At 44.2% G+C, this 14,265-nt stretch overlaps 1 protein-coding gene across 1 annotated transcript in view; it reads right to left on the bottom strand.

The window, feature by feature from the left end:
• REEP5 (receptor accessory protein 5) overlaps positions 1–7,928 on the bottom strand; it is a 55,870-nt gene extending 47,942 nt beyond the window's left edge. Inside the window, exons 1-2 of the mRNA XM_004376990.2 lie at positions 7,762–7,928; positions 6,598–6,691 (exon numbers count right to left, since the gene is read on the bottom strand). Of these exons, the coding sequence (XP_004377047.1) occupies positions 6,598–6,691; positions 7,762–7,879 (212 nt within the window). The 5' untranslated portion in view covers positions 7,880–7,928. The remainder of the gene's footprint in view (positions 1–6,597; positions 6,692–7,761) is intronic.
• Between the last annotated feature and the right edge of the window lie 6,337 nt (positions 7,929–14,265).

The raw sequence follows: 14,265 nt of genomic DNA, 5'->3' as shown, positions 1-14,265 counted from the left end.
GAGTGAGGAGCAATGAGTATGGGGTTTCTTTTGGGGTTGATGAAAACATTTTGGAATTAGTGGTGATGGTTGCACAGGAACCCTGGTGGCCCAATGGTTAAAGGCTTGGCTGCTAATCGAAAGGTCAGCAGTTTGAATCTACCCAGTGGCTCCGAAGGAAAAACATGTGGCAGTCTGGCAGTAGGCTTCCATAAAGATTTATAGCCTTGGAAATCCTACGGGGCAGTTCTGCTTTGTCCTACTGGATCGCTATAAGTCGGAATCAACTTGATGGCAATGGGTTTAGTTTCTGAATGGCTGCCGCAACTTCATGAATATACTAAAAACCACTGAACTCTACACTTTAAAAGAGTGAATTTTATGATGTGAATTATATCTCAATAAAAGTTTCTTTAAAAAAGGAAGGAGGACTACAAGTCTACCTTAATAATAGAGGTTTCTATTATTATCCAGTAAATCTGCCTTCCCTTATCAGTAATAGCGGGAAGTAAAGAGATTAAGGTAATTCTGCCAACAGCTCTTCATAACAAGAAAGCTGAAATTAGATTTCAAATTGTCTATATAGGGCGGCCAAAGAGTCTGGAAACAGGGATAAACTTATGTTTAAATAATACGTTAACTACATTCTCTTGACTTCTAGTCACCTTTCCACCTGAAGGACCTCTATATTGAAAATAATAGGTCCAGCTGTTACTCTGAAAAAAGTACAATAAATGCACTGTTTTCTCTATATTTCCAGACTTTTAAGAGCCCTGTAGAAACCAGAAGCTAACTTTGGAGATCTACTGAGCATCTCACCATGTGTAAAATACTGCCTAGCCCCAAGAGGTCAGGGATTAAAGGTTCTTGCTCTCAAAGAGCTCAAAGGGAAACGGTGTACATAGAAAATTAGAGTAATCAGCAGGAAGGGAGTTACACAGTAAGGCACTGATTGACCCTCAATAAGCACTGGCCACGCCTTCCACTGTCTACATTGTCCAAGATCTCACCTGGAGCCAAGTGCACCTGAGTCCACCCACTGATTTCCCAAGGTGGTGAATCATGAGAAAGACTAGGAAGCTAAATGAGCTATTCCAAATTTCACTTCCTCACCCTGCAGTCTTTAGGCCCAATAGTGACCATTTCATCCAGTCTGTGTGCCCCTCCCTATGCTGTTCCCAGGAGAGAAAATAACAAGAGCAAAAGCTGAAGGGGATAAAAGAAGGAATTAGTAATAGTTTGGCAGGAGTGCCAATCCATTCCCCTCAAATTGACCTGAAAATGTAAACCGTTATCATGTCACTCCCTATTTGAAACCTATCCAAGACATCTGGGTTGGGGGGCAGGGGGAAGTAGACTCTTATAAGCATTTAGAATAAAATGCACGCTTAGTTTACTGGCCAGCGGCCCTGCCTGATGGCACCTGTACCTCTCCAGTACCTCCCTGACCACTCTCCTCACTCAAAGCTTCCACCATACCTGTTCCTCCAACAGACTAAGCTGCCTTCTAACTCAGGATCCCTATTCCCTCTGCCTGACTCTGCTCTTTGCTGGCCCCTTCTCATCCCTCAGGTCTTAACTCAAATAGTATATCAGATAAATGTCTAAAGAGAGTCTCTCCTGTTATTCTCTGCAACAGCTCCCTGTTTATTTCCTTATCACTCTGTCATTACTTTATCTTTTTTCTGCCCTGCATACCCCAGTAGATTGTTCATTCAAAGAGGAGAGACAGCATGTCTCTGTAGTATCTCAAGTGCCTAATACAGTGCCTGGCACATGACTGGCCTCTGATTTTTGCTGAATAGATGAATCTGTATTTTTTTTAAAAACAATTCTGGTCTAGGGAGCACCGGGAGAATTACAAGAGGCAAGGAGATCAATTAAGGTGAAGGCAGACGACGCTTTAAGCAACACTGATTTAGGCACTACTAATAGCACCATCCTTAAGGACTTTCTTTTGGACAGTTATACAATCACACTGGTTAAGCAATGAACAGACTGGATTAGATTAACATAACATGGATTACCTAAATGTTACTGGAGGTCTGTATGCTTTATACTGTGCACATAATCCCATTTCTCCTTGAACCTCCTCCATAAAGCAGAGGCTAGGTAGGCCTCTGGACTATTCCCAGGTCGGCAAGTCATTTTCCCCTCCCTCTCACCCCATCTTCAAGGACAAAAAGCACAGGTTATTGTGGCCACTCTACTCCAGGGGTTCTCAACACTAGCTGCATGTTAGAATCTTTTAAAAACTGTAAAAGGCTGAGGCGCCTTTAAAAATCCCAAAGCCCAGGCGCATCCCAGACCAATTACATCAGAATCTCTAGGGGTGGGACCTAGGCATCAGTATTTTTTAAAGTTCCCCAGGGAACTCCAATGGGCCACCAAGGCTGAGAACAGATGTTTTAAAGAAAAGTCCAAGTATCCACAAAGACAGACCTTCATTTAATTCCTTCATGGTCATTTGTTGTTGTTACTAGTTGCCATCAAATCCATTTCGACTCATAGCAACCCCATGTGTTACAGAGTACAACTGTTCCATAGGGTTTTGATGGCTATAATCTTAACGTAAGTAGATCGCCAGGCCTTTTCTTCCGTGGTACCACTGGGTGGGTTCAAACCACAAATCTTTAAGTTAGTATATTGAGCACAAACCATTTGTGCCACCTAGGGACCTTTTTTATGGTCACTGTTGTGTGCCATCAAGTCGTTCCGACTCATGCTTATAGAATCCTGTATTTATTTTAGATGAAAGAGTTGGGTCTAACAATAGGAAGCACCCAACAAATAAACACCAATCAAGAGATACTCATTACATATTATTTTCTGCATTTTTCCCTATTAAGGTATACTACGAATATCACTTTGCCTCAGAATAGTCAAATAAGAAAGCAAATAAACTGTATATACTTAAACATTTATGTGCCATCCAAAGAAAAAGTTATTTTCTTGGTGGACAGAATAATTCTAATATAGGTAAAACTCACCTACCTGCTCTATTCAGAAATGTGACCTTCTCTACCATTTCACAGAATTTCTAGCAATAGGAACATTTGGCTTCTTATAGACACAAGGAGGGAGCCCTGGTGGTGCAATGGTTAAGCACTTGGCTGCTAACTGAAAGGTTGAAGGTTCAAACCCACCAGCTGCTCCACAGGAGGTAATAGCCTAGGAAACCGTATGGGGGGCAGTTCTGCTCTGTCCTATAGGGTCCCCATAAATTGGAGTCAACTTGACAGCACACAACAATAAATAAAAGGAGCCAAAATTTTCAATTGATTGTGCAGAAAATGAATGAAAGAGTGACTAGAAACATATAAGAAAACTGAAATTTGCTGGCTTGAAATCATTCTAAAATATGACTAAAAATGGCCACAGCTAGAATCAATCACACCAGGTCAAGAAGAGGCATATTCTAGTTCTATTCACATCTTTCATTTCCACATATACACGGATCTATATATCCCACCTGGAAAGTTTATGAATTTTCTAAAACTCACACAGATAACCTAATCACACCAACAGGGAAGGTTATATGTCTCATAAGATTATGTACCAAATGGCAATTTTCCCTCCAATGTTGTAAGAAGTGGTGTGGCGGTGGAGTCATCCGACCTCCTATCCTACAGGGTCTAACTTCACAAAGAGGAAGGAGAATCAAGATCAACAGCCCAACACTGATTCCTGTGAGGCGGAAGCCAAACACACCTCCACCCAGCAACCTTTTCACCAATTCTAACACCAGCTGTCCCTTCCACAGCACTCTCTACTGCTCCGCTGGTTCAGTAATTCCTTGCAATGGCCACACAGAACTCACAGACAATACTCACAATTATGGGTTTATTAGGGAAATAACAGGTTACAATTCTGGATCAGGAACAACTCAGGGTACAGTTCTTCGGTTAGGACAGCATCTCAGCCATGCCCACAAGCAGGTCTGTCCCTCTGCCTCTCGGCCCCTTGGCCGCTTGGGCCAGCCCAGCCTCTCCCCAGCTCAGGCAAGTGTTACAGAGCTGTTTGTTGTTGTTGTTGTGTGCTGTCGAGTATGATTCCGATTCATAGCGACCCTAACGACAGAGTAGAACTGCCCCATAGGGTTTCCAAGGAGCCGCTGATGGATTTGAACTGCCCTTTTGGTTAGCAGCCTGAGCTCTTAACCACTTTGCCACTAGGGCTCTTAAGCTGTTTAGCTCCACCAATAAGTGCCCGGGGGCATATCACACCGCCCTAAACCTCAGCCTGAAGGTGCTCAGCTCTCAGCACTCCTTGGTTGGCAAGCCTAGCTCCACTGACAAGTGCCTGGAGGCATCCCACTATGCTAGGAAGCCTCCTGCCCAAAGGCACTCAGCTCTCTTGCTCTGTGGGTCCGGAAGCCCACCGTCTTCTCCTGCTGGTTCTGCTGCTGCCGTGCTTGCCGCTGCTTCTCACCATCTTGTGCCATCTCTGGTGTTACAGCTGTTTCCTGGGTCTAGAAGGTTCTCAGCACAGGGAACCCCGGTCCAAAGAACATGTTCCACTCCCATCTCTTCTTGGTGGTAATGAGGTACCCTCTCTGCTCTGGGATTGGCTTTCTTTGAAGCCTAGCAGGATGGCAAAACTGACCAATCCCCTAATTAGGGTTCCAAACACTTTATTTCCCAGTCCCACCCCTAAAGGTGTTCCATGCACATTATTTGCATTATTAGCAAGCTGTCCAATCCCCTTGGTGGGCCACAATCACCTTATTTGCATAGCCGCACCCAATCATTTGGTGGAAGTTACAAGACCATGATGAGAAAGGCCATATAAAACTGATCCATTGCACCACAGATTTGGAAAAAAAAGGTTTTGATGTTATTCGGTATTTTTAAAAACCCATATTCCTTGCTAGTTCAATATAATTCAAGCAGTTAGGCAGTTACTAAACTGTCATCCAAGATGTATTATAAATGTAATCAATAACATCTAAAGCACAAATCTGTAAAATGCTTCAAAATAATTTTTAAAAAGAATTCCTTCTGCAAGTAAAATATACACAAAAAAGAAAAGTAAAGTACTACACCTGTGGTTATAATCCCATTTGGGAATGATCCGTCTTTGTTACATTAATGAGGCAGGATTAGTGTAGGGTATATCCTGAATCAATCTCTTTTGAGATACAAAAGAGATTAAACAAGCCAGCAGATGAGAGAAGGGTGAAGAGACATGCCAGTCACATGAAGATAAGCAAGGAGCAGAAGCTCAGAAGAGACAAGGCCCTTCCTCCAGAGCTGACAGAGAGAGAAAGCCTTCTGCTAGAGTGGGTACCCTGAATTTGGACTTCCTGCCTCCAAACTGTGAGAAAATAAATTTCTGTTTGTTAAAGCCATCTACTTGTGGTATTTCTGTTATAGCAGCACTAGATAACTAAGACAACCATATATCAGTAGATTACATTTTATGGAAAGCTGCTATTCTTGTGCCAAAAGATTTTTCCTGGTCTGCCCTGAGAATCCTTTGGTATGCACATAAAACCTGGATGGTACTTTAGTAGATAATGCTGGAGAAGGTAAAATCTCTTCTCAACCTGAAGACTAAGGATCTCCAATTTCATAAGCAAGCACTGTTGCTATGAGTCGGAATAGACTTGACAGCAATGGGTTTGAGTTTTTTTGGTTCTTCCTATGTGTAGTCAGAATTACTGGAGTTGCCACTAAGTGTCTGTACAAGAGTAATACAGTAACTTGTCATACAATTGCAATTTAATTGTTCAAATCAGAACTTAACTCTTTTAAAATATGTTTTTCCACTCCAGTCCTATAAAATTCTAGTCTGCCCAATGATTGACGCAAAGTGTAACAATGTGCATGTCTTGGCCTCCCAGCTGAAAATTTTTCTTTTCTTGGTTTTTATCCCTGTGGCTGAGGAAAGTTACAGACACCCATTGGCTCTCTAGGGAAAGAGCTGTTTGGGTAAATGGAAAAATGAAATTGTAGAATATTTTAAAAATACACACATTGTTGAGTAAAACAACTTCTACTAGTAACTAGTTCAGATTCTAATCTTGTAAGATTCATTTTTAATTTAGTTTAATTATATAAACACATTATTTATATAACCATGGAGCTGTATCAGTGCTGCATTTTATGTTTGTTTTTATAATAAGGTAAACGTCTCCCAAGTTTGCCTGTAATAACTGACAAGCCCTTTTTAAAATCAAGAAGACAAAAATTTGCCCAGTGTCTGAATTAATAAAGTCCTAACTGAGGGGATTTTACTGTTTATGTCCATAAATATATAGTGAAAAAACCATTAAAAGTAATTATCAGGGAGAATGAATCAGCTCTGTGTACCTGTTAAGACCTCCCCACCGGTAAAGGCAGGACGACTGAGTTGTAACACTTTCCCTATTCGTGCATCCATTAGAAGGTACACATCTGATGAAAAATATGGCTAGCCATCAGGAGATCTGAGACCACATTAAAGGCTCCAAAATGTGCAGCCCCCAGCCCTAAGCAGTTAGTACTGCCCTCTGGTGCTCTTCTCTCCCTGGGAAACGGGGATATACAGTCTATATATATAGTCTATGACAGCAGCCTTGGCTGGGGGAAGGGGAGTGAAAAGAAGGAAGGGTCTGTTGCAGACTGAGCCACTTACGAGATATAGGCTGGGTAGCCAAATCCTATCACGTTGCAGAGGAGAGAAGCTCCATAACCGAACACCAGGTACAAGGCCACAAGCCCGATGATACCTGGAGACAGGAGAAGAGAGAAGTGGGTGGGATGGCAAAGAGACACTCATGCGGGGCAGCCCCCGCCCACACTGCGAGGCTTGGCCTGTTCTAAGAGCTTTCCTCCAGACACGACTAGAAACCTCCTGTGACCCTACGGGGGAGCGCAGAACTGCCCCATACCGTTTCCAAGGAGCGGCTAGTGGATTCCAACCGCCGAGACCTTTTGGTTAGCAGCCCTATCACTTAACCACTGCGCCACCAGGGCTCCATAAGGTTTCCAACGCTGCGAATTATTAGAGAAGTAGAATGCCACTTATTTCTCCCCCGGAGCTGCTGGTGGCTTCGAAGTGCCGACCTTTCGGTTAGCAGCCCAACGCCTCACCACTGCACCGCCAGGGTTCCTTAATTAAAGAAGCAAGAGAAACCAACCACACAAAGGGTGGGCCTGAGCCTCCCCTGGATGTCTTGTTGGATCTGTGGATATTGGGAACCCACTCCCTTGTGCCCCTCTTCCCTTCCTTTTTCCCTCCCGCAGGGGCACCAACCCGGGACGCTGGGCGCCCAGGAGGGTCCGGGAAGGCGGAGGCCCCCGCCCTCCCAGCGCAAAGGCCGGGGAAGCCCGGCTCCGCCGAGGGTCTGGAAAGGCCGGGAGTCCCGCGCCTGCCTGCGCCACTTTCCGTACTGAGAAGACACCGCCCTCTCCGCGCGGGGCTCCAAGGAGGGTGTAGGGAGGTCGCAGCACCCTCATCGCTCCGCGCCAAACCAGCGCACGGCCACTGGGACACAGCCGCGGGGGCAGACACGTCAGCTCCGGCCAGTTCCCGCTCTCCCACCCCCACCCCCACCCCGGGGCCGGCCGCCGCCCTCCCCGCCCGCCACCTGGCCCGCCGGCGCAGCCCAGCGACAGCCCCGGAGGGGTCTCCGACCCCGGCCTTCCGGGGCGGCCAGTTCGGTCCCCGAGGATGGTTGCTTGCTCCCCCTGGTCTGTCACCACAACGCCTTTCCCGAATCCCCTCCTAGCTCTCCCCAGCAGCAGCTGCGAGTGCGGCGGCGGCAACGACCCCCAACGGACCGCGCCGAGCACCTACCAAGCGCGATGTAGCTCCGGTTCACGCCAGTCTTGGCCTCCAGCTTGGCCAGCAGGTCGGTCATGCAATTCTTTTCGTGCAAGAACCGGTCGAACCTCTGCCTCATGGCCGCAGACATGACGGGGACCGTCGCGCCGCCGCCTGGGGCTGCTTCTAGTGCCGGGTGGACGCAGAGCCGGACTGACTAAAGCAGAAGCAAACGGCACAGCGGCTGCTGCTGCCGCGGCGGCGGGGCGGGGCGGGCGGAGAAGGCCTTGCGTCGGGCGCGCTCCCTACTCCCCGCGGCGCGGCCCCTTCCCCCGCCCCCAGCTCGGCGGCGAGCGCCACACTGGGTAGGCGGCCGGAATTGTGGCTCTCCGGGGCGTTTCTCAGCGGGACGACTGCCCCACGGCCCCACGAGTCTGTTAACAACCTTAATCCATTGCAAATAAAAGGGATGGTGAGGGAAGCGTGTATTTTATGTCTCTTTTGAGTTCTTCTCTCAAATTGGACTAGTGCAAAAAGCAGGTGGAAAGGAAGCAGGCGTCCTGTTGCTTCCATCTGCAATGTAGTGGGACTGATTTGAGGTAGCTACACTGTGAAAAACGGTTTCTGATTCTCCTGTAATCCACATTTCTGGGGTCTACGGAGTTGGGGGGTAACCCACCCAGGCCATTTGCCCTTAGCTGTCCTTTTGAACCTTGAGCCTTCAAGAAACTGGTTTCTAAAAGTCACCTTTGAGTCAAATGGTCTAGATAAAGTAGTAAGACCGTCTGCCTTGGGCATTGTGCTCTTTGGGAGAATTCAGTTACTGTCAGGAAGAAACTCCAAAGGTCAGACTGGGAGCTATATTTTAGGGTAAAACAGTAATTATTTTAATTGTTCTTTAAGATAATGCTATATGAAATCTTTCCTGACTACAAATTGTTTATCAGTTTTTCCGTGGTGATGCCCACAAGATTTGGTGTAAGAGTCTTTAGAGGTTCTCTCATCTTTGGAGACCTGGTGGCATAGTGATTAAGAGGTGGGCTGCTAACCAAAAGGTCTAGTAGTTCAAATCCACCAGCTGCTCCTTGGAAACACTATGGGGCAATTCTCTGTCGTATAGGGCCGTTGGCAACTAACAACAACAACTCATCTTTGGAACAATTTTGATTCTAGTTTTAAACATTACCCCGATTTGCAAATCGTGTATTAAATAAACTTCAACAATTTGTATTATTGGCTTAATACGATTTTTATTTTAACAACCAATATGCTAAACCTGGAGCCCTGATGGTGGAGGGGTTAAGAGCTATGGTTGCTAACCAAAAATTTGGCAGTTCAAACCCACCAGCAGCTCCTTGGAAACCCTGTGGGGCAGTTCTCCTCTGTCCTATGGGGTCTCTGTGAGTTGGAATCGACTCAACGCAATGGGATGCTAAACCTGCTAAAGCGTTTTAAATCTAAAAATTGAAGTGTATGGCCATCTTGACAGAAGTCTTTGGTTGTAGGCTGGACTTTTCCCTCTTTGCTAGGAATAAAAAACCAACCAAACAAACAACAAATCCGTTGCTGTTGACTGGATTCCGACTCACAGGAGACTTGTAGGACAGAGTAGAACTGCCCCATAGGGTTTCCAAGGAGCAGCTGGTGGATTCGAACTGCCGACCTTTTGGTTAGTAGCAGAACACTTAACCACTTTGCCACCAGGGCTAGCCATACAAATATTTCTCACCTACAAATAATACTCTGTGTGAAAAGACCTTTGAAGGAACCTAAGATGCTGCTCTGGGATATACCTTTTCCAAGAAACTACTACACTACTTGAACCTTTTCATGGCGAACATGCATTTGTTTGATGTCTGGTATTGTGGAATCATTTCCAAACCTGCTCAATGGAGGTAATAGTCCACCAAAACCAAACCAACCAAATTGGTTGCCATAGAGTCCATTCTGACTCATGGCAACCCCATGTGTTACAGAGTAGAACTGCTCCATAGGGTTTTCTTGGCTGTCATCTCTATGGAAGAAGCTCACCAAGCCTTTCTTCCATGGAGCCTCTGGGTGGGTTCGTATTGCCAACCTTTAGGTTAACAACCCATCGCCAGCTGTCTACACTTGCCTTCAAACAAAATTATCCTGAAGAAGAGAGAGATTCAAAAGTCCAAGACTTAGGGCAGGACCTAACTTTGTTTTCTGCATGTCAGGCCCACGATATTCCTGTAGATTCCCACTGTCACCCCTAAATCTAGGCTTTTGATACCTCTAACCTATATTATTTCAGGAGACTCCTTTTAAATGATTCTTTCTGACTCCTATGATCCATTTTGCACACTGCTGCAGAATTTTCCTCATCGTTACTTAAGCTTCAAAGTCTCCTCATTACCTACAGTCTAGAACTCCGAATCTTTAGTATTGTATTCAAGGTCCTGCACACAAAGTGGCCCCCAACATTCTCTCTTTTTCTTACACAACCCCTCTGCTTTTTCAAAGTGACTCAGTTACTATACTATCTTCCACTTCCATACTGCATTCCACTTTTGCAAAAAGTTCTCTTGCCCCGTTCCAACTTTTTCATTTTGAGCTAACTATTCCTCCTCTTTTTCTCCCCCAGAGCTGCTGCTGCTGCATTTTTTTTAAATTTCTTATTGTGCTTTAGGTGAAAGTTTACAAAGCAAATTAGTTTCCCATTCGAGAGTTTGTACATAAAGTGTTCCATGACATTGGTTGCGTTCTCCTCATATGTGTCAGCACTCTCCCCATTTCTACCCTGGGTTCTCCATTTCCTTTCATCCAGATTTTCTACCCCTTTCTGCCTTCTCATCTTTGCTTTTAGGCAAATGTTGTCCTTTTCATCTCATATAATTGATTTTTCTAAGGAACACATTCTTCTCAGATGTTACTGTTTATTTTATGGGCCTGTCTATTGTTTGACTGAAAGGTGGTCTCTGGGAATGGCTTCAGTTCCATGTCAGAAGGGTGTCTTAGGGCCATAGTCTCGGGGGTTCCTCCAATCTCTTTCAGACCAGTAAGTCTAGCCTTTTCTGTGAATTTGATTTTTTGTTCTACAATTTTCTCCTGCTCTGTCCAGGACCCTCTGTTGTGATTCCAGTCAGAGTGGTTTTTAGTGGTAGCTGGGCACCGTCTAGTTCTTCTGGTCTTGGGGTCATGTAGGCTGTGGTTCATGTGGTCCATTAGTTCTTCGGACTAACTGCTCCCTTGAGTCTTTGGTTTTCTTCACTCTCCTCCGCTCTAGATGGGAAGAGACCAATAGATGTATTTTAGATGGCTGCTCACAAGCTTTTAAGACCCCAGACGCTACTCACCAAAGTAGGATGCAGAACATTTCTTTATGAACTAATTTATGAACTAATAACCAGTTGACGTAGATGGCTCCCAAGTCTATGGTCTTTCACCTTCGAGCCTAGGAACTTCGTCCCACCAGGTGTTTGGTTATGTCTAAGAAGTTTCTATGACTGTGCTCCTTATGTGCTCTATTATCTATATTAACATACATGTATATTAATATACGGAGCCCTGGTGGCACAGTGATTAAGAGCTCAGCTGCTAACCAAGAGGTCGGCAGTTCAAATCCACCAGCCGCTCCTTGGAAATCCTATGGGGCCGTTCTACCCTGTCCTATAGGGTCGCTATGAGTCGAAACCAACTTGACGGCACCTAACAACAACAACATAAACCTTTTCTTGTTTTTTACAATAGTGATCTCATATAATATTTGTCCTTTTGTCATTGATTCCTTTCACTCAGCATAATGTTCTCCAGATTCATTCATTTTGTGAGATGTTTCATAGATTCGTTATTGTTCTTTATCGTTGCATAGTACCATATTTTTATGCAAATAATGCACACCTTCTATGTTTGTTTGCCAACTACTCCCTCCCCCCCGCAAGGTATTTTCATCAGTGCTCTATACTAATTTTTTACAGCAGCATGTAAAAAAGATTGGCATAGCAGTTGGCAAATAAATATAGAAGGTGCACGTTATTTGCGTAAAAACACGATAGTCCATTGTGTGTACAACAGTTTTTTTTTATCCATTCATCCATTGATAGGCACTTAGGTTGTTTCCATCTTTTTGCTATTGTGAATAATGCTGCAATGAACATGGGTATGCATATGTCTATTTGTGTCATGGCTCTTACTTCTTTAGCGTATATACCTAGAAGTGGGATTGCTGGATCATATGGTATTTCTATTTCTAGCTTTTTAAGGAAGTGCCATACCATTTTCCATAGTGTTTGTACCATTTTACATTCCCACCAGCAGTGTATAAGAGTTCCAATCTCCCCACATCCTCGCCAACAATTGTTATTTTCTATTTTTTTTATTAGTTCCATTATTGTCAGGGTGAGATGGTATCTCTTTGTAGTTTTGATTTGCATCTCTCTAATGACTAATGAGCATTTCTTCATGTGTTTGTTAGCCGCCTGAATGTCTTCTTTGGTGAAGTATCTGTTCATAGCCTTTGCCCTTTTTTTTAATGGATTGTTTGTCTTTTTGTTGTTGAGATGTTGAAGTTTTCTGTGACCCCCAGAGCTTCTGAGCTCAACTCTCTCTCAGTCCTCCACCACTAACCACCCAAATCAGTGAACAAATTACACTAGGTAAAAAAAAAATAATAATGAGATCATTGTGATAACCTCCCAACTGTGCTGTCCATTTCTGTCTTTCCACCTATAGTCAATTCTCAATGTTGCAGCTAGAGGAATCTTTTAAAAATGTGAATTGTTAATGTTACTGTTTTGCTCTGAACCCTCCAGTGGCTTCCCACCTGATGAGGAATAAGAGCTGGTTCCTTATAGTGGCCTACAAGGTCGTAAGTGTCATAAGTGATGTGAGTCATCCCTCACCCTCCTGACTTCATCTCCTACTGTCTGCCTTCATGCTGTGTATCAACAAGCTGACCTACCCTGCCTCCAGGCTTTCACTTTTGTTCTATTTCAGAGTTTCTCAAGAGAGGGGTGGTATTTTGCCCCCCCAGTGGACATTCGGCAATGTGTGGAGACATTTTTGGTCATCAGAACTGGGGTGGGAGTTACTATCATCTAGTAAGTATTGGTCAGGGATGCTGCTAAGCATCCTACAATGCACAGAACAGCCTCCCTCCCACATTCCCCTCCCCTCAAAAAAACCCCAAAAAATTATGTGGTCCCAAATGTCAGTAGCACTAAGGTTGAGAAACTTCTCTATCTAAAAAGCTTTTTCCCCAAATAATCACTTAACTGTGTCCTCACATTCTTCAGTTCTTTGCTTAAATGGTACCTCTGTGAGGCCCTCCCTGGTCCTGACTTCCAATTCCCAATACTCTCTAGCCCTGTCCTGCTTTATTTTTCTTCATAGCACTTATTACTGTCTGACATCCTGTATGTTGTACTTTTTTTATTGTTTTTCTCTCCCCACTAGATTATGAACTCTACGAAGGCAGGTATTTTTGCCTATTTCGTTCACTTCTATATCCCAAGCATCTAGAATAGTGCCCAGCACATAGGTGTTCAAAACTATTTGTTAAATGAATGACCATCTGACACGTATTTTGCCAGGATTTTAAGGGTTTTGCATGTACTAACTTATTTCATCCTCACAACAGCATTAGAAAGAAACCACCAGTATTATCCTTATTTTAGGGAAGGAATTGAGGTACAATGAGGTCTCACAATTAATAAATAACAAAGCTAGAATTCAAACCCAGGGTCTTACTCCTATATTATACTGCCCAGAAGAATGCCTGAATTTTGAACTTTTTAACCAGTTGTAAGTTTGTATAATTTCTTACTCAGTCAGTAAAGTACTTGGAGTTATTCACACTGGAAGTCAGAGTCATGTTTTTGAGTACATAAAATGATTCACAATTGGATAGCTTTAATTTTTTTAAGCCAAGGAGCAAAATCCTTTTAAGGTAGGTATTCAGATCATAGTTTTTTTAAATTGTGCTTTAAATGAAAGTTTACAGTTCAAGTTAGTTTCCCATACAAAACTTCACACACACACTGCTATGTGACCCTAGTTGCACTCCCCATAGTGTGACAGCACACTCCTCCTTTCCGCCCAGGATTTCCCATGTCCATTGAACAAGCTCCTGTCCTTTTCTGCCTTCTTATCTTGCCTCTGGACAGGAGCTGCCCCTTTAGACTCATGTATCTACTTAAGCTAAGAGGCACTCTCTTCACGAGTATCGTTTTATATCTTATAGTGCATCTGATCTTTGTCTAAAGAGTTGGCTTCGGGAATGGTTTTAGTTTTGGTCTAACAGTGAGTCTGGGGACCATGTCTTCCAGGATCCCTCCAGTCTCAGTCAGACCATTAAGTATGGTCTTTTCACTAGAATTTGAGTTCTGTACCCCATTTTTCTCCTGCTCTGTCAGGGACTCTCTGTTGTGTTCCCTGTGAGGGCAGTCATTGTTGTTAGCCTGGCACCATCTAGTTCTTCTGGTCTCAGGCTGATGGAGTCTCTGGGTTATGTGGTCCTTTGTCTCTTGAGCTAATATTTTCCTCGTGTCTTTGGTGTTCTTCATTCTCCTTTGC

The sequence above is a fragment of the Trichechus manatus genome, unplaced genomic scaffold (genome assembly GCF_000243295.1).
Source record: "Trichechus manatus latirostris isolate Lorelei unplaced genomic scaffold, TriManLat1.0 scaffold00047, whole genome shotgun sequence".
Taxonomy (NCBI): Eukaryota; Metazoa; Chordata; class Mammalia; order Sirenia; family Trichechidae; genus Trichechus; species Trichechus manatus.
Note: the sequence above shows the minus strand (reverse complement) of the source record. Positions and strands in the feature narration are given on the sequence as shown.